The sequence below is a fragment of the Pristiophorus japonicus genome, chromosome 18 (genome assembly GCF_044704955.1).
Source record: "Pristiophorus japonicus isolate sPriJap1 chromosome 18, sPriJap1.hap1, whole genome shotgun sequence".
Classification (NCBI taxonomy): domain Eukaryota; kingdom Metazoa; phylum Chordata; class Chondrichthyes; family Pristiophoridae; genus Pristiophorus; species Pristiophorus japonicus.
In genome coordinates, this window is record NC_091994.1 from 93,723,741 (window position 1) to 93,743,893 (window position 20,153).

General features: G+C 46.0%; 1 protein-coding gene across 1 annotated transcript in view; it reads left to right on the forward strand.

Annotated features, from left to right (window-relative positions):
• The window catches only part of LOC139229364 (taste receptor type 1 member 1-like), a 26,132-nt gene extending 6,436 nt beyond the window's left edge, over positions 1-19,696 (forward strand). The window contains exons 3-7 of the mRNA XM_070861063.1: positions 7,148-7,451; positions 9,424-10,191; positions 14,286-14,498; positions 17,154-17,274; positions 18,765-19,696. Of these exons, the coding sequence (XP_070717164.1) occupies positions 7,148-7,451; positions 9,424-10,191; positions 14,286-14,498; positions 17,154-17,274; positions 18,765-19,696 (2,338 nt within the window). The remainder of the gene's footprint in view (positions 1-7,147; positions 7,452-9,423; positions 10,192-14,285; positions 14,499-17,153; positions 17,275-18,764) is intronic.
• Positions 19,697-20,153: the final 457 nt, after the last annotated feature.

A 20,153-nucleotide genomic window follows, 5' to 3' on the forward strand; every position in this document is an offset into this window, starting at 1 on the left:
TCTGTGTATACCAGTCCCAGTGTGAGTACAGGTACAGGCTCTGTGTATACCAGTCCAGGTGTGAGTACAGGTACAGGCTCTGTGTATACCAGTCCCAGTGTGAGTACAGGTACAGGCTCTGTGTATACCAGTCCCGGTGTCAGTACAGGTACAGGCTCTGTGTATACCAGTCCCAGTGTGAGTACAGGTACAGGCTCTGTGTATACCAGTCCCAGTGTGAGTACAGGTACAGGCTCTGTGTATACCAGTCCCGGTGTCAGTACAGGTACAGGTTCTGTGTATACCAGTCCCGGTGTCAGTACAGCTACAGGCTCTGTGTATAACAGTCACAGTGTGAGTACAGGCACAGGCTCTGTGTATACCAGTCATAAATACAAGTTGTTGTTGTGGTTGTCACAATGGGAGTACCAAATTTAGACTAATTGGAATTCAGCCAATTCCAATTCTCCTGTTTGAGCTAAAGTAAGGTTCTATCTCTCACTCTTTGGTGAGTTTCAGACCGTCTCTGAATTGCAATTTTCAAGACTGTGACCGATAGATTTTTGTTAGGTGAGGGTATCAAGTGACATGGAACAAAGGAAATCATTACTTCATTGGCTGTAAAGCACTTTGGTCTTACCACAGATAAAGGGTCCACAGCCAGATAGGGAATGGAAGACCAACAGGAAGAGCAGTGCAGGGAAGGTAGTGCAGGGATCCCCTGCGGTCATCCCCCTGCAAAACAGATACATCGCTTTGGGTACTGTTGAGGGGGATGACTCATCAGGGGAGAGCAGCAGCAGCCAAGTTCATGGCACCATGGCTGGCTCTGCTGCACAGGAGGGCAGGAAAAAGAGTGGGAGAGCAATAGTGATAGGGGATTCAATTGTAAGGAGAATAGATAGGTGTTTCTGCGGCCGCAACCGAGACTCCAGGATGGTATGTTGCCCCCCTGGTGCAAGGGTCAAGGATGTCTCGGAGCAGGTGCAGGACATTCTGAAAAGGGAGGGTGAACAGCCAGTTGTCGTGATGCATATAGGTACCAACGATATAGGTAAAAAACGGGATGAGGTCTTACGAGACGAATTTAGGGAGTTAGGAGTTAAATTAAAAAGTAGGACCTCAAAAGTAGTAATCTCAGGATTGCTACCAGTGCCACGTGCTAGTCAGGGTAGGAATCGCAGGATAGCTCAGATGAATACATGGCTTGAGAAATGGTGCAGAAGGGAGGGATTCAAATTCCTGGGACATTGAAACCGGTTCTGGGGCAGGTGGGACCAGTACAAACCGGATGGTCTGCACCTGGGCAGGACCGGAACCAATGTCCTAGGGGGAGTGTTTGCTAGTGCTGTTGGGGAGGAGTTAAACTAATATGGCAGGGGGATTGGAACCTATGCAGGGAGACAGAGGGAAATAGAAGGGGGGCAGAAGCAAAAGATAGAAAGGAGAATAGTAAAAGTGGAGGGCAGAGAAACCCAAGGCAAAAAGCAAAAAGGGCCACATTACAGCAAGATTCAAAAGGGGCAAAGTGTGTTAAAAAAAAACAAGCCTGAAGGCTCTGTGCCTCAATGCGAGGAGTATTCGGAATAAGGTGGATGAATTAACTGTACAGATAGCAGTTAACGGATACGATGTGATTGGCATCACGGAGACATGGCTCCAGGGTGACCAAGGCTGGGAACTTAACATCCAAGGGTATTCAGCATTTAGGAAGGACAGACAGAAAGGAAAAGGAGGCGGGGTGGCGTTGCTGGTTAAAGAGGAAATTAATGCAATTGTAAGGAAGGACATTAGCCTGGATGATATGGAATTTGTATGGGTGGAGCTGCGGAATTCCAAAGGGCAGAAAACGCTAGTGGGAGTTGTGTATAGACCACCAAATAGTAGTAGTGAGGTTGGGGACAGCAACAAACAAGAAATCAAGGATGTTTGCAATAAAGGTACAGCAGTTATCATGGGCGACTTTAATCTACATATAGATTGGGCTAACCTAACTGGTAGCAATGCGGTGGACGAGGATTTCCTGGAGTGAATGAGGGATGGTTTTCTAGACCAATATGTCAAGGAACCAACCAGGGAGCTGGCCATCTGAGACTGGGTGATATGTAATGAGAAGGGACTAATTAGCAATCTTGTTGTGCGAGGCCCTTTGGGGAAAAGTGACCATCATATGGTAGAATCCCTTAATAAGATGGAGAGTGACAAAGTTAATTCGGAAACTACGGTCCTGAACTTAAGGAAAGGTAACTTCTACGGTATGAGGCGTGAATTGGCTAGAATAGACTGGCAGAGGATACTTAAAGGGTTGACGGTGGATAAGCAATGGCAAACGTTTAAAGATCACATGAATGAACTTCAGCAATTGTACATCCCTGTCTGGAGTAAAAATAAAACTGGGAAGGTGGCTCAATCATGGCTAACGAGGGAAATTAATGATAGTGTTAAAACCAAGGAAGAGGCATTTAAATTGGCTAGAAAAAGCAACAAACCTGAGGACTGGGAGAAATTTAGAATTCAACAGAGGAGGACTAAGGGTTTAATTAAGAAGGAGAAAATAGAGTACAAGAGGAAGCTTGCAGGGAACATAAAAACTGACTGCAAAAGCTTCCATACATATGTGAAGAGAAGACAAACGTAGGTCCCTTGCAGTCGGATTCAGGTGAATTTAAAATGGGGAACAAAGAAATGGCAGACCAATTGAACCAATACTTTGGTTCTGTCTTCACAAAGGAAGATACAAATAACCTTCCGAATGTACTAGGGGACAGTGGGTCTAGTGAGAATGAGGAACTGAAAGATATCCTTATTAGGCGGGAAATTGTGTTAGGGAAATTGATGGGATTAAAGGCCGATAAATCCCCGGGTCCTGATAGTCTGCATCCCAGAGTACTTAAGGAAGTGGCCCTAGAAATAGTGGATGCATTGGTGATCATTTTCCAACAATCTATCGACTCTGGATCAGTTCCTGTGGACTGGAGGGTAGCTAATATAATGCCACTTTTTTAAAAAGGAGGGAGAGAGAAAGCGGGTAATTATAGACCGGTTAGCCTGACATCAGTAGTGGGGAAAATGTTGGAATCAATCATTAAGGATGAAATAGCAGCCCATTTGGAAAGCAGTGACAGGATCGGACCGAGTCAGCATGGATTTATAAAAGGGAAATCATGCTTGACAAATCTTCTGGAACTTTTTGAGGATGTAATTAGTAGAGTGGACAAGGGAGAACCAGTGGATGTGGTGTATTTGGACTTTCAAAAGGCTTTTGACAAGGTCCCGCACAAGAGATTGGTGTACAAAATCAAAGCGCATGGTATTGGGGATAATGTACTGACATGGATAGAGAACTGGTTGGCAGACAGGAAGCAGAGAATCGGGATAAACGGGTCCTTTTCAGAATGGCAAGCAGTTACTAGTGGGGTGCCGCAGGGCTCAGTACTGGGACCCCAGCTCTTTACAATATACATTAACGATTTGGTTGAAGGAATAGAGTGTAATATTTCCAAGTTTGCGGATGACACTAAACTGGGTGGCGGTGTGAGCTGTGAGGAGGACGCTAAGAGGCTGCAGGGTGACTTGAACAGATTAGGTGAGTGGGCAAATACATGGCAGATGCAGTATAATGTGGATAAATGTGAGGTTATCCATTTTGGGGGCAAAAACACGAAGGCAAAATATTATCTGAATGGCGGCAGACTAGAAAAAGGGGAGGTGCAACGAGACCTGGGTGTCATGGTTCATCAGTCACTGAAAGTGGGCATGCAGGTACAGCAGGCGGTAAAGAAGGCAAATGGTATGTTGGCCTTCATAGCCAGGGGATTTGAATATAGGAGCAGAGAGGTCTTACTGCAGTTGTACAGGGCCTTAGTGAGGCCTCACCTGGAATATTGTGTTCAGTTTTGGTCTCCTAGTCTGAGGAAGGACGTTCTTGCTGTTGAGGGAGTGCAGCGAAGGTTCACCAGACTGATTCCAGGGATGGCTGGACTGTCATATGAGGAGAGACTGGATCAACTGGGCCTTTATTCACTGGCATTTAGAAGGATGAGAGGGGATCTCATAGAAACGTATAAGATTCTGACGGGACTGGACAGGTTAGATGCGGGAAGAATGTTCCCGATGTTGGGGAAGTCCAGAACCAGGGGACATAGTCTTAGGATAAGGGATAGGCCATTTAGGACCGAGATGAGGAGAAACTTGTTCACTCAGCGAGTTGTTGACCTGTGGAATTCCCTGCCGCAGAGAGTTGTTGATGCCAGTTCATTGGATATATTCAAGAGGGAGTTAGATATGGCCCTTACGGTTAAGGAGATCAATGGGTATGGAGAGACAGCAGGAAAGGGGTACTGAGGGAATGATCAGCCATGATCTTATTGAATGGCGGTGCAGGCTCGAAGGGCCGAAGGCCTACTCCTGCACCTATTTTCTATGTTTCTATGTCTGATGGTTGTGAATAGCGCTATATAAATGCAAGTCTTTCTTTTTAAATGGAATTGAGCCATGATCTAACAGAATGGTAGAACAGGCTTGAGGGGCTGAATTGTTCCTCCTCTTCCTATATTCAGGTGCTGACTTTCACTGGGATTCAGGATCCAAACTCTCCTGAAGGTACTGACTCTCACTGGGGTTCAGGTTTTCTCCTAGCCTAACGAAAGAAAAAAGACTTGGATTTATATAGCGCCTTTCATAACCATCGGACATCTCAAAGCGCTTTGCAGCCAATAAAGTACTTTTGGAGTGCAGTCAACGTTGTAATGTTGTAAAGGTGCTGACTCTCACCGGCGTTCAGGTCCCCTCATCGCCTGAAAGTGCTGACTCTCACTGGGGTGTTTGGACAGACATTATATAAAATGAGAAATACCCGGGAGTGACTTATAGGCTGGAATCTAATCGAGGGGTTTGGGTGGTTTATATGCAGAGTAACAGATACCTGGGAGTGAGTTGCAGGCTGGACTTTAATCGAGGGGTTCAGGTAGTTTATATATCACTGCAATAGTTCCTTAGGGCACTGTCCTAGGCCCAACCATCATCAGCTGCTTTATCAATGACTTTCTCTCCATCATAAGGTCAGAAGTGGGGATGTTCGCTGATGACTGCACAGTGTTCAGTTTCATTTGCAACTCCTCAGATAATGAAGCAGTCCATGCCTACATGACCTGGACGACATTCAGGCTTGGGCCGATAAGTGGCAAGTAACATTCATGCCACACAAATGCCAGGCAATGACTATCTTCGACACGTGAGAGTTAATGAAGCAGTTCATACCCGCACGCAGCAAGACCTGGATAACGCACAAGTTGAGATGATAAATAGCAAGTAACATTCATGGCACATAAATGCTACGCAAAGACCATCTGCAATAACCATCGCCCTTTGACATTCAACGGCATTACCATCGCTGAATCCCCCACCATCAACATCCTGGGGGGGGTCACCTTTGACCAGAAACTTAACTGGACCAACCACATAAATATATGGCAACTAGAGCAGGTCAGAGGCTGGGTATTCTGTGGCGAGTGTTTCACCTCCTGACTCCCCAAAGCCTTCCCACCATCTACAAGGCACAAAGTCAGGAGTGTGATGGAATACTCTCCACTTACCTGAATGACTGCATCTCCAACAACACTCAAGAAGCTTGACACCATCCAGGACAAAGCAGCCTGCTTGATTGGCACCTCATCCACCACCTTAAACATTCACTCCCTCCACCACCAGCGTACCATGGCTGCCGTGTGTACCATCTACAAGATGCACTGCAGCAACTCGCCAAGGCTTCTTCGGCTGCACCTTCCAAACACATGACCTCTACCACCTAGAAGGACAAGGGCAGCAGCCGCATGGGAACACCACCATCTCCAAGTTCCCCTCCAAGTCACACACCATCCTGACTTGGAAGTATATCATCGTTCCTTCATCATCGCTAGGTCAAAATCCTGGAACTCCCTCCCTACCAGCACTGTGTGAGTACCTTCACCACAAGGACTGCAGCTGTTCAAGAAGGCGGCTCACCACCACCTTCTCAAGGGCAATTAGGGATGGGCAATAAATGCTGGCCTTGTCAGCGACACCCGCATCCCAGGAATGAATAAATACAAAAATATATAGAATTACAGAAACTTGGGAGTGAGTTACAGGCTGGATTCTAATCAAAGGATTTGGGTGATTCATATATAGAATAACAGATACCCAGGAGTGAGGTAAAGGCTGGAATCTAATCAAGGGTTTTGATGGTTTATATATAGAATAACAGATGCCCAGGAGTGAGTTACAGGCTAGAATCAATTCTGCTGCCTTACTCGAGTGATAGTGCTATTACTGGGGATTGGCCAATAAATTGAAAGTTACAAACTACAGTCTTGCACTGTGATTCGTCCAACTGTTGTTGACTCCAATGGTAATAATGGATTGCAGCTCTTGAAGGGTTAAAGCTGGATTATGCTCTTTTTTGCCCCCTTTGGTTTGGGGTGTCCACTGAAACTCCTTCCTCTGTGGCTGCCTGAACTTTGCATCAGATTTACACAGCGAGCTAAGGAGCCTAGCTGGGGACAGCATGTTTTATTGCAGCTGAGATTTTAGGAATGTTTTGACAGCATTGGTCAGGACTCCTCAGAGTTGAACATTCCCTCGCCAGGTGTCAGCATGTCACTTGGGGTCAATGATCGCAGCAGCTGCAATCCACCTGAAGCACTGTTGTTTCATGCAGCTGAGCACAGCCTTGAGTCCATGCTGTGTGATCTCACTGAGGTTTGTGCCAATACTATCTAACTGTTGGAAGTGTGGATGTCAAGTGAAGACAGGATCAGATTTGGCTATGAAGCCCCTAACGGTCAAATAACCTGGTAACACTCACTGTTTGGGAAGACTCAAAATGCTTGGTAGGAACAGGTGACTTTGGAACTAAGGTTCCCAAAGTTCTTCACCGCTGAGTTTTTCCTCACCTCACGTCTGGGTCTGTTGTAGACTCATTGATCGAGATCGATTGCATTATCGTTGCATCATGTGACTGGTAGAGGCAAACTAGATGGACCTTGATCTTTATTTTGTCTATAAATTCCTAAATCCCTATGTTTGAGCAAATGGCTGGCACCTGTAGATCTGATCCCTAGATGATTCACAAGCATTACTGTAATTTTCTTGCTAGTAAAACTTTAACTGAGATAAATGATCTTTTTAGGTCAGATTTCAAGACAAATGTGTTCACCTTTGTCCAAGCAATGAGATTTGCTGTTGAGGAAATTAACAACTCGACTGTGCTGTTGCCGGGCATCACACTAGGCTATGATATCGCTGACAACTGCTTTGAAACCGTGGACATCCAGGCCATGTTCAGGTTCCTGTCAAACAGGCAAGGAGCAGTGTTGGAGATATTGAACAATTACACAGCTTACCAGCCCAGGGTAATCGCCGTCATTGGACCAGCATCAACAGATGTAGCCATTACCATCGCTAGAGTGTTAGCCTTCTTTCTTGTTCCTCAGGTGAGTTTATTCATGTCTCTCATTGATGTCTGAACTGCAGATGCCACAGGTTACCTAAATGTGCTCTGTTGCCTCGATTGCCATGTATCCAGATGTGTTGTATTGTCCATTGTCTTATTAAACATCACTTTGTTCAGTTTTTCCTCCTCCCCTCCTCTCCTGAAGGTGCTGACTCTCACTGGGGTTCAGGGCCCCTCCTCCCCTGAAGGTGCTGACTCTCACTGGGGTCCAGGTCCCCTCCCCTTCTGAAGATGCCCAAGCTCTCTGGAAACTCAGCCCAATGGCCATTAATTCTGTGTGAGTAATTAGCCAGTGAGTGTTGGCAGGATATACAACTGTTAGGGGGTATGATAGCTGAGCCTGATCCTGTCCTCACCTGGTGTTCATGATCATGTATTTCTAGCACGAGTCACTGGACAGTGATCAGGACCAGAAACCCTGGTTGACTTTCTTCTTGCTAATGCCATTTGTAGCTCTACTCACTGCCCCGGTCAAGATCAGTGAACTCAGCATAGACCAGGAATAGAACACCATGTGCCTTGGTGACATCATCCGCAGACATGGAGTCAGCTTCCGCATACACGAAGATGGCATACAGTTCAACCTCCTCTCTCAACCCCTCCACTACCTTTCTGCTACCAAACTGCTTTTCTGACGTTCAGTCTTGGATGAACCGCAATTCCTTCTAGCTAAACGTTGGGAAGTCTGAAGCTATTGTCTTTGGCCTCCGCCACAAGGTTCCTACCCTCGTCACTGACTCTATCTCTTTCCATGGCCACTGTCTCAGGCCAAACCTGAGTGTTTACAACCTCAGCATCCATTTTGATGCCAGGTTTAGTTTCTAAACCGATATCCTCTCCATCACAAAGACTACTTACTTTCAACTCTGTTTCCATCTCAGCTAAAGCCCTTGTCTGTACTTTTATTAACTCCAGACTCAACTATTCCAATGCTCTCCTGACTGGTTTCCTATTCTCCACCCTCCATAAACTGAAGCACATCCAAAACATACTGCTTGTATCCTATCCTGCAACAAGTCCTCCTACTCATCATTCCTGTTCTTGATGTCCTACGTTTGCTCATGGTCCCTCAACACCTCCAATTTAAAATTCTCATCCTTCTGTTTAAATCCCTTCATAGCCTCGCCCCTCCCTACCTCTGTAAACTCCTCCAGCCCTACTATGTCCCCTCTCCCTCGCCCGCTTGAACCCTCTGTTCCTCTGACTCTGGCCACTGGTGGCTGAGTCTTCTGCTACCCAGGCCCCAATCTCTGGAACTCCCTCCCTAAACCTCCACCTCTCTCTCTTCCTTTCAGACCTTCCTTAAAACCCAAGCTTTTGGTCACCCTACTAATATCTGCTTCTTTGGCTTGGCGTCATTGTTCTGATTATGCAATGTTTTTCTATAAAAATGTAAGTTGTTAGTTGAAAGAGGAAGAAGAACCTGGTTTCACCAGGCAGTGCATTCATCCACTGAGCAACAGGGAGCTGGAAATCCCAACTCATTTGCTTCGAATCAGAAACTACCAAATTACACTTGTGTACGAACAACTCGAGGAAGGGTAAATTAACCTAAGGTGGAGCTCATTGATCCGTAGTAGCACTCTCTTTTCTGAGTCAATAGCTTGTGGATTCAAGCCCCACTCAATTTGAGCACAAAGCTTCAGGCTGGCACTCTCTCAGGTGAGCGTAAAAGCTCCCATGGCTCTATTTGAAGACGAGTAGGGGAGTTCTCCCTGGTGTCCTGGCTAATATTCACCTCTCAAACAACATTCCTAAAACAGATGATCTGGTCATTTATCTCACTGATCTTTGTGGCAGCTTGCTGTGTGCAAATTGGTTGCCACATTTCCTACATTACAACAGGTAACTACACTTCAAAATACTTCATTGGCTGCAAAGCGCTTTGGGACTTCCTGAGGTTGTGAAAGGTTCCTATATAAATGCAAGTTTCTTTCTTTCTGCTTCTGCAGATCAGCTATCAGGCGTCTGGTGAGACCCTGAGTGATAAAATACGTTTTCCATCATTTTTCCGGACCATTCCAAGTGACAAGAACCAAGCAGAGGCGATGACGTTACTGATACAGGAATTCCGTTGGAACTGGATCGCCGTTGTCGGGAGTAATGACGAATATGGGCTTAAAGGAGTCAACAAAGTGGTGGAACTGGCCTCGGCAGCGGGAACCTGCATCGCGTATCAGGGTATTATCTCCACCTCCCCCGAGGTTGTCATCCAAGTGATCAACAATATTAGCAGCACCGTCAACGTCACCGTCCTCTTTTCCAATATATTTACGGCGCAAATATTTTTCAGTCTTGTTGTGGTGCAAAACCTCATCTCCAAAGTATGGATCGTAAGTGAATCTATTTCCTTATCCCAAGATATAACAAATATACCAAACATTGAGAGTATTGGGACGGTTATAGGCATAGCAATCAAGGAAGGGCAGATGGCAAACTTTAAGGAGTTCTTAGACAAACCTCTGAGCCTCACTAATCCACGGATCATTCCCGACTCGGGGCTGGGAGAGAATACCGACAGCAGAAGCAGCTGTGATCAGGCATGCAGCCAATGTGATTGGCTGAGTGCCGAGCGTTTGAACTCTTCATTATTTAGGCTGGAGAAGCGGATCTCATACAACGTGTACTCGGCTGTGTACGCTGTCGCCCATGCGTTACACAAGCTACTCCACTGCAATGCAGTACAATGTGATAAAACACGCAGCATCCTCCCCTGGCAGGTAGGTGTGTGTCCGTCCGGTGTGATTCTCCTTTGCACAACAGTATCAGAGCACATGAATTGTTAAAAACATCCCATTAGGCCCAACAAAAGGACATAAGAAATAGGAGCAGGAGTAGGCCATTCGGCCCCTCGAGCCTGCTCTGCCATTCAATAAGATCATAGCTGATCTTCTACCTCAACTCCACTTGCCTGCACTATCCCCCATATCCCTTGATTCCCTTAATATTCAAAAATCTATCGATCTCGGTCTTGAATATACTCAACGACTGAGCATCCACAGCCCTCTGGGGTAGAAAATTCCAAAGATTCACCACCCTTTGAGTGAAGCTTAAATGGCTGATCCCTTATTCTGAGACTGTGACCCCTGGTTCTAGACTCCCCAACCAAGGGAAACATCCTCTCTGCATCTACCCTGTCAAACCCTGTAAGAATGTTTCAATGAGATCACCTCTCATTCTTCTAAACTCTAGAGAATATAGGCCTAGTCTACTCAATCTCTCCTCATAGGACAATAACCCCCATTCCAGGAATCAGTCTTGCGAACCTTTGTTGCACCCCCTCTATGGCAAGTATATCCTTCCTTAGGTAAGGAGATCAAAACTGCACACAATACTCCAGGTGTGGTCTCACCAGGGCCCTATATAATTACAGTAAGACATCTTACTCTTATACTCAAATCCTCTTGTAATAAAGATCAACACATCATTTGCTTTCATAATTGCTTACTGTACCTGCATGTTAACTTTCAGTGATTCATGTGCAAGGACACCAAAGGTCCCTCTGAACACCAACATTTCCCAATGTCTCACCATTTATAAATACTCTGCTTTTCTATTTTTCCTATCAAAATGGATAACTTCATATTTCTCCACATTATATTCCATTTGCCATGTTCTTGCCCACTCTCTTAGCCTTTCTATGTCCCCTTTAAGTCTCTTTGCATCCTCCTCACAACTTACATTCCCATCTAACTTTGTATCATCATCAATCTTGGATATATTATATTTGGTCCCCTCATCCAAATCATTGATATAAATTGTGAATAGCTGAGGCCTAAGCACTGATCCTTGCGGTATCCCACTCGTCTGCCAACCTGAAAATGATCCGTTTATTCCTACTATCTGTTTTCTGTCCATTAGCCAATCCTCAATCCATGCTAGTCTATTACCCCCAATCCCATGAGCTCTAATTTTGTTTAAACAAACCTGTTCCTTTTTTTAACACATCAATATCCCAACCCACCATATCTCTCAACCCCACCTTCTTATCATATCCCTCAATCCCACCTACTCACTATATCCCTGAATCATATCATATCCTCAACCCACCTTCTCCCCATATCCCTCAACCATCTTTTCACCATATGTCTCAAGCCCACCTTCTCACCATTTGCCACAACCTCATCTCCCCATATCCTTCATCCCCACCTACTCACTATATCCCTCAACTCCACCTTCTCACAATATCCTTCAGAGACCTCACCTACCCACCACATCGCTCAATCCCAACCACCCACTTTCTCACCATAGCCTTCAAACCCACCTTCTCCCCAAATCCCTCAGCCCCATTCACTCCCCATATCCTTCAACCCCATCTTCTCACCATATCCCTCCACCCACCTTTTCACCATATCACTCACCCCCACCTACCTACTTCTTACCGTATCCCTCAACCCCACCTACCCATTTTCTCACCATATCCATCCACCCCACGTACGCATCATATCCCTCAACTCCATCTGTACACCTCACCATACCCTTCGACCCCACGTCATCATATCACAATCACTTTTTTCTCCAGATACACAGCTGTCACTCGCACCAAGTCCTGCTCACCCATCACCCCTGTGCTTGTTGACCTACATTGGCTCCCGGTTAAGCAATGCTTCGATTTCAAAATTCTCATCCTTATTTTCAAATCTCTCCATGACATCGCCCCTCCCTATCTCTGTAATCTCCTTCAGCCCCACAACCCCCCGAGATGTCTGTGCTTCTCTAATTCTACCCTCTGAAGCATCCCTGATTATAATCGCTCAACCATTGGTGGCCGTGCCTTCTGTTGCCTAGTCCCTAAGTCCTAGAATTCCCTGTCTAAACCTCTCCACCTCTCTTTCCTCCTTCAAGACACTCCTTAAAAGCTACCTCTTTGACCAAGCTTTTGGTCACCTGCCCTAATTTCTCCTTATGTGGCTTGGTGTCAAATGTGTTTGTCTCATAATACTCCTGTGAAGTGCCTTGGGATATTTCACTATATTAAAGACACTATATAAATACAAGTTGTTGTTATTGAACCCTTTCATACTGCTCATTTCAATATCTGTCCCCAGATAACTTCTCACAACTCCATTAGCTTTTACTCATCCAGCTCAAGAGTGGTTGATGTGCTCCCTCTTCTGCTGACTCTTGCTTGGGTATGAGTTCCATAGACAACAGCAGTCATCCCATCCAACCGAAATGCATGTTCTTCATGCATAAATCTAAAAGGAGATTGTTGGCCGCATATTGAACTGTGGCTGTGCCCAATCCTGTCTGACATCACATACGCAGCTCCAGAGGAGTTCATCAGACAATGCTCAGGATTAGAGAATCTGTCTGTGTCTGTACTTTCTAGCCCAGGGAGCTGAAGCAATCTGTACCCTCTTCTGCTGCCATTTTAACTTAGCACAGAACAGGGATGCAAATTCTAAGCCAGAAGGTGCAGTAACTCACTGAGCTATTGAGTGACACTGATATAAAATAAACAATTGATATAGAGATGTATATGTTGATTCCATACAGTCTTGTGGGATTTTGTCGTAACCATAACCCTAAAACTGACTCCAACATTTATCTGAACCCAAACCCTTATCCTAACACTAACTTTAATCCCCATTTCTAACCATCAGTCCCACCCGAATCCTAACCCAGCCATAACCCTGAGCTGCACCCAACTCTCACTTCAACCCTAACCTAACCCTGACCTATCCCTAACCAAAACCCATCCCTCCCCAAACCTAACCCTTATCACAACCCTAACTCAAATTATAACCCTAACCCAAGATGTAACTCTAACCCTACCAATCCTAACCTAGATCAGAAAGAAACTGGATTGCAAAACTGGAAACTCTGTCACAAAGAAAAAAATGGATATCCCTAACCATAAAGCAAAGGACAAAACCCCACGACTTCAACACAAGTCCAAACTCTAACCCTAATACATTCTGTAATACTAATACTAAAAAAGGCACTAACAGTCACGTAAACCACAGTGCTCCAATCATAAAACAATGTTCCACTAATACAAAATCTTAAACCCTAACCGTAATCCCTAAACATAATGACTAAATCTGACCCCCGCTCAGACACCTGACCCCCAACTAAACCAACCCCTTCCTTTCAGGGACTACCCCTAATCCCCAAAATGTCCTAATGTTAAATCCTAACAGAGGCCCAACACTAAGGTCAAACCCTAAACTCTAACATAGGAGCTGATCCTAATCCCTAAAACCTAACCCAAGCCCTAAATCTAAATGCTAACCCTAAACCGTAGTACAGGGGCTGACCTAACCCCTAAGGCCAAACCCTAAAACTGAACCCCTGAATCCAATCCCAAAATCTTATTCGTAAACCCGAAACTTAAGGCTTAATCCTGAGCCCTAACACAGCGGCTGACCCCCTAAAACCTGACACTTAAATCCAAACCACTAAACCTATCCCTTTCCCTGACCTGGAACATGCCCCTAACCCAAACTCCTAATGCGAAAACCTAATCCCAATAGGGGTTAACCTAACTCCCAAAACCCAGAGTTCGTCAACAAATAACCCTAACATAAGGAACACTAACCCTATGAGAACCAAAACCAATCACAACCATGACCCCAACCAGGATTAAAAACTCAGATATTGACAAGAAAAACTGGGCAAGGATTAAAACACGTGAGCCAAATAGAAGTGGCAATAGAAACTCCAGCAATGGATGAGAGCATAAACACAAGGAGCAACTACCCTCCTGCTTGAACCTCCCAACCTAACTCAACCCAAATTAAATGCTATTAAACCAGCCCAAACTTTAACCTGAACTATCGCTGTCAATCATGTTAAACTTGTATCTCAGTTACTCAGCAGCTTGAAGACGGTGAAATTTAATCTTCATGATCACACTCTTTACTTCGATGAGAACGGAGACCCACCCACTGGCTATGACATTGTTTCATGGGATTGGACGAGTGTTGGAGTCTATTTTAAGACTATTGGTTCTTACTTGCCGACTGCCGGACAGATGAAGATCGATCCATCCTTGATCCACTGGGATCGGGGAGCTAACTTGGTGAGAATTCAGTCATAGCATTTTTATTTTACGCTGGTAAGAAAGGCTTGCATTTATATTATTGAAAAGGTGCCTGACCCAGCTGTCAGCCTTGCCTCAGTAGCATCACTCTTGCCTCTGAGTCTTAAGGTAGTGGGTTGAAGTCCCATTCCATAAATTTGAGGATATAATCCAGGTTGGTACTGCAGTGCAATACTGAGGGAGTGGTCCACAATCGGAGGTGCCGTCTTTTGAATGAGATCTTAAAGTGAGGTTCTGCCTATCCTCTCAGGTGGATCCCATGGCACTGTTGGAAGAAGTGCAGGGGAGTTGCTGTGTCCTTCAGCCAACAACAATAAAACATATGGTCTGGTTATTTATCTCGCTGCTGTTTGTGGGACCTTGCTGTGCGCAAATTGGCTACTGCGTTTTCTACATTACAAGTGATTACACTTCAAAAGTACGTAATTGGCTGTAAAGCACTTTGGGACATCCTTTAGTTATGAAAAGAACTATATAAATGTAAATTCTCCCCTATTATCACTAGGACACATCTCAATATGATTCACATACAACGAAGTAGCTTCAAGTGCAGTGACTGTTGCAATTTAGGCGAATGTGGCAGCTAGATCCAGCAAACACCAACAAAATGAAAAACCAGTTCATCTATTTTTGAGAGTTGAGGGAGGAATACTGAGTAGGACATCTTCTTCAAAGAGAGCCACCAGATCGTTAAGGTTCAAGAGGTGGACAGATTCTTGATTTAACATCTTAACTGTAGGATGGTGCCTCTGACAATACAGGATTCCCATCGACCCCACATCATCAGCATCATAGGCAGTCCCTCGGAATCGAGGAAGACTTGCTTCCACTCTTAGCATGAGTTCTTAGGTGGCTGCACAGTGCAATAGATGAACAACAGTCTCTTTCACAGGTGGGACAGATAGTCATTGAGGGAAAGGGAGCAAGGAGCCTGGGCAACCCCACATGCTGTGGTGAGGTCACCAGCAGAGGCTATTGGCAGACATGATCCGCAGAAATTGCCAGGAGCGTGGCCTGAGGCATTCAGGGCCTGTGTGACTGATCTAAAATATGTTGGTAATTGTTTCACATTCTGGGACAGTGGCTCAGACACTGCCCTTTCACACTCTGGGATTGAGTGTAACAGTGGGTCAGTCACTGACCTTTCACACTCTGGGATTGAGTGTAACAGTGGGTCAGTCACTGACCTTTCACACTCTGGGATTGAGTGTAACAGTGGGTCAGACACTGCCCTTTCACACTCTGGGACTGAGTGTAACAGTAGGTCAAACGCTGACCTTTCACACTCTGGGATTGAGTGTAACCGTGGATCAGTCACTGACCTTTCACCCTCTGGGACTGAGTGTAACAGTGGGTCAGTCACTGACCTTTCACACTCTGGGACTGAGTGTAACAGTGGGTCAGACACTGACCTTTCACACTCTGGGATTGAGTGTAACCGTGGATCAGTCACTGACCTTTCACACTCTGGGACTGAGTGTAACAGTGGGTCAGTCACTGACCTTTCACCCTCTGGGACTGAGTGTAACAGTGGGTCAGATGCTGTCCTTTTACATTCTGGGACTGGGTGTGACAGAGCATCAAACACTGTCAGCAAGCAGTTACCGTCTGGCTTCGGGAGTGAAGAGTGTTGATTGGGGTGGCTTTCTGGTGGGTCCATAGCTGTCATCAAGCAGTGCCACTGTCAGCCACATGAGGAAAGAGCTGAGGAGAGAAAAGTATAAGGGGACGAAATTGCCCTCCGCCCGAAACAGGGTGCACCTCCCGATCTTGATGTTATGTATGTATGTAGACCTTACCCAAATGTAAGACTTGCCACTAGGGGGCACACCTGTGGGAGACCTAAGGGTCACCTGTGCACCCTGGGGCAAGCAGGTATAAAAAGTGATTCACCATGCTGCTTCCCCACTCTAGAGTCTGAATAAAGAGACCAAGGTCACAACAGTTTGAGCTTGCAATATAGTCCTGTGAATTTATTCTGAACATAACACTTTAAGTGTTCCGTCCACCCCAATGCATGCGGCGGACAATCCGGGGAAATTCAGCTCATTTTTTGTGGAGTGGGGCCGATGTGGTGTAGTCAGCGGGGTGGAAGCGTGGGCGGGTCAGAACAGCAGTCGCTCGTCAAACCGTACCTCCCCTTTACACCGGCCGATCTGCTCTTGCGGGGCAATTTCTCATGCGGGGCGCAAAGGGGGTCATCGCCAGTTGATAATGGGGCGATGGGGTGGCAACACGGGTGGAAAGGAGACGTTCTCTGCTGGGAAAATCCACGAGGGCAATTTTCAAAATGGCGGCCCCTGTGCACCGATCGCGCACCCTGTGCACTTACCAACCCGTGGCTGCCTCTTTGAAGGGGGTCTAATAGAAGGGGGCAATTTTGGTCGCTAAGAGTCTAAATGGGGGTGAATTTCCAAGGGTTCTCCTGTTTGCCTGCCAAAACTTTGGGGGAAGTGCAGAAACTCCAGGAAAACAGCATCAAATTTACATCATTTTTTCCAGAGTCTCAGCGGTTATCAGCTGCGGTCAAACAGGAGATCTCCCCACCCCCACCCCTGAAGAAATTCAGCCCCAATATTACTAACTGGGTCCTGCCGAGATCCTTAGTGTGTGTTCTTGTGTTTTTCCACCCAGATCACGGTTTCTAATTGTTCAGCGATGTGTGACCCAGGACAGAAGAAAATCCGAAAGGGGATCCATTCTTGCTGCTTCAGCTGTGAAGACTGCCCATCCGGAACATTCCAGAATCAAAGTGGTCAGTAAGCAGCTTTCCTGCTGTTCCTCATCCCATTTTTGGCTTTTTTTTTTCTCTTACCCTCTCTGGTTCGTGAAGTATCTCACTGTGTGCAGCTCTTCACCTCTATCAGGATTAAAATCCTTTCAGGTAAAAGCCCATTCTCTTTCCTCCCTTGTCCAGCTGGACCCGGTCAACTGGAGAGGTCTGCGATCTTCGTTCAGCCAGGATCCCATCTCTTCCTACAGAAGGCCAGCCCTGATTGTCTCCACTGGAGGGGATGTTGGATATTAAATAGTTGGAATAATTACTGTTGGTCAATACAGATTCTGATCTAAAATATGTTACCTAAACTCTTCAGGAAAGAGCTAAGTGAGAAGCACTCTAGAACTGGGTGAGCAGCAGGTTCTTTCACACTCTGGGACTGGGTGGGACAGTAAGTTAAACACTAACCTGTTTTACTCACAGGCCCACAAATTGGGCCCTGTTGCGCCCATTTTTCAGATGCTAAGCGGCCTACTAAGTCCCCAAAATTGCAGGCAGGAAGCGTGTGCACTTTCGACTGGGACTGCGCAGCCTGCCATATTGGGTAAGAACAAGCAAGAAGTGCCCTTAACCCACACCTGAAGCAGGCATTAGACCCTTTGCAAATGCAAACAAGGGGCCTAACACCTGCTTGAGGTGCCCTTTGCCAAGTTTAGTCTGGCGAGTGTCATCATGTGGATGCACGCAGGGAAACCAGCTATAGGGATAACCTGCAACAAAGAAGGTGAATAAGCAACTTGCCTGAATGTGGAGACGTTCCGGCTCAACATTTAATCTCCTCCGAATTGCTGCCGCTCCACCCTTGATTCTGCCCCCTCTTATAACCTCCCACCCTGCTTGATGGGACAGTATAGAGGGAGCTTTACTCTGTACGTAATCCATGCTGTACCTGCCCTGGGAATATTTGAAGGGATAGTGTAGAGGGAGCTTTGCTCTGCATCTAACCCGTGCTGTTCCTGCCCTGGAAGTGTTTGATGGGACAGTGTAGAGGGAGCGTTACTCTGTATCTAACCCGCGCTGTACCTGCCCTGGGAGTGTTTGATGGGACAGTGCAGAGGGAGCTTTACTCTGTATCTAACCTGTGCTGTACCTGCCCTGGGAGTGTTTGATGGGACAGTGTAGAGGGAGCTTTACTCTGTATCTAACCCGTGCTGTACCTGCCCTGGGAGTGTTTGATGGGACAGTGCAGAGGGAGCTTTACTCTGTATCTAACCTGTGCTGTACCTGCCCTGGGTGTATTTCATGCTGACAATGAGGGCCTGAAATGGAAAGTGCTCCATTCTCCACCACTAGCATTCCTTATCTGAATTAGCACAAGATTCACAAGAAAGCTCTTCAGACAAGATTACTGAGAACATTCCGAGAGATCACCCGGTATTACAATGTTCGATGTGCACCATTCGGTTTCTGTCCTGCTACCAGTCTTGCTCTCCTTGCAGGTTGATAAAATTGAGATTTTTTTTCAGATCCTTACCGCTGCACGGATTGCCTCTGGCAACAGTGGTCACCTCCCAAGAGTCAGCGCTGCCTGGAACGGGACCTCAAGTATCTGGAATGGGACGATGCTTTCTCCATCTTCCTGTTGATCTTGGCGAATGGTGGACTTGTACTGACCATCACCATAGCAATCATCTTCACACTCAATTGCAACACTCCGGTTGTCAAGTCGGCTGGTGGCAGAATGTGTTTTCTCATGCTTTTTTCGATGCTCTGTAGCTTTTCTTGTGTGTTTTTCTACATCGGTAAACCAAGCAAAGTGTTCTGCCAAATAAGGCAGCCATTCTTCACAGTGAGCTTCAACATCTGCCTGTCCTGTATCCTGGTGAGGTCATTCCAGATTGTCTTCATATTCAAAATGGCCACCAAGCTGCCTAAGGCCCACAACTATTGGGTTAAATACAATGGACAGTACCTGTTCATCTTTCTGAGCACCTTCATCCAAATTGTCATTTGTACTGTGTGGCTGATTGCAGACCCACCCAGCCCCAATGGTCATATTATCGAGAAGGCAATCACCCTGGACTGTGACACTGGTAACGTGATTGCCTTCTCTCTCAGTTTCCTTCACACTGTTTTTCTGACAGTGGCGTGTTTCTTCTTTTCTTATATGGGAAGAGATCTTCCAAAAAACTACAACGAGGCCAAGTTCATTGCCTTCAGTATGATGATCTGCTTCGTGTATTACATTCTGTACATGATGTCAATGGTCACCCCTAATCAGGAGAGGTACACCTCATCCATACAGACCTTCCTGACAGTCACCAGTGCCTTCAGTGTCGCCCTGGGCTACTTTCTTCCGAAATGTTACATCATTTTGTTTATGCCACAGAATAACACCATGGCTTATTTCCAATCCTGCATTCAGGATTACACAAAGAAACAGAACGAGGCAAATTAGATTTCACAAGCCCCTTCCTCACCTGATCCCTTACCTTTTTGTGTTTTTGCAGTGTGATAGGTGATTATTTTCCTTTATTTGTGAATGTTAGGAGTTTTCCTCCCTTATAATCATACTGGCTGTTTCACGAATTATCAAATGGAGTAACATATCCCATAATAGTTTAAAAAATCCCTCCATTTCCTCACCCCTCCCTATCTTTAACCTCCTCCAGTCCTACAACCTTCAAGAACTCTGCGCTCCTCCAATGCCTCTTGTGCATCAACCAATACCTTCGCCCCACCTTTGGCAGCCATGCATTCAACCATCTCGGGACGGAACTCTGGAGCTTAGAAACATAGAAAATAGGTGCAGGAGTAGGCCATTCGGCCCTTTGAACCTGCACTGCCATTCAATAAGATCATGGCTGATCATTCCCTCGGTACCCCTTTCCTGCTTTCTCTCCATACCCCTTGAT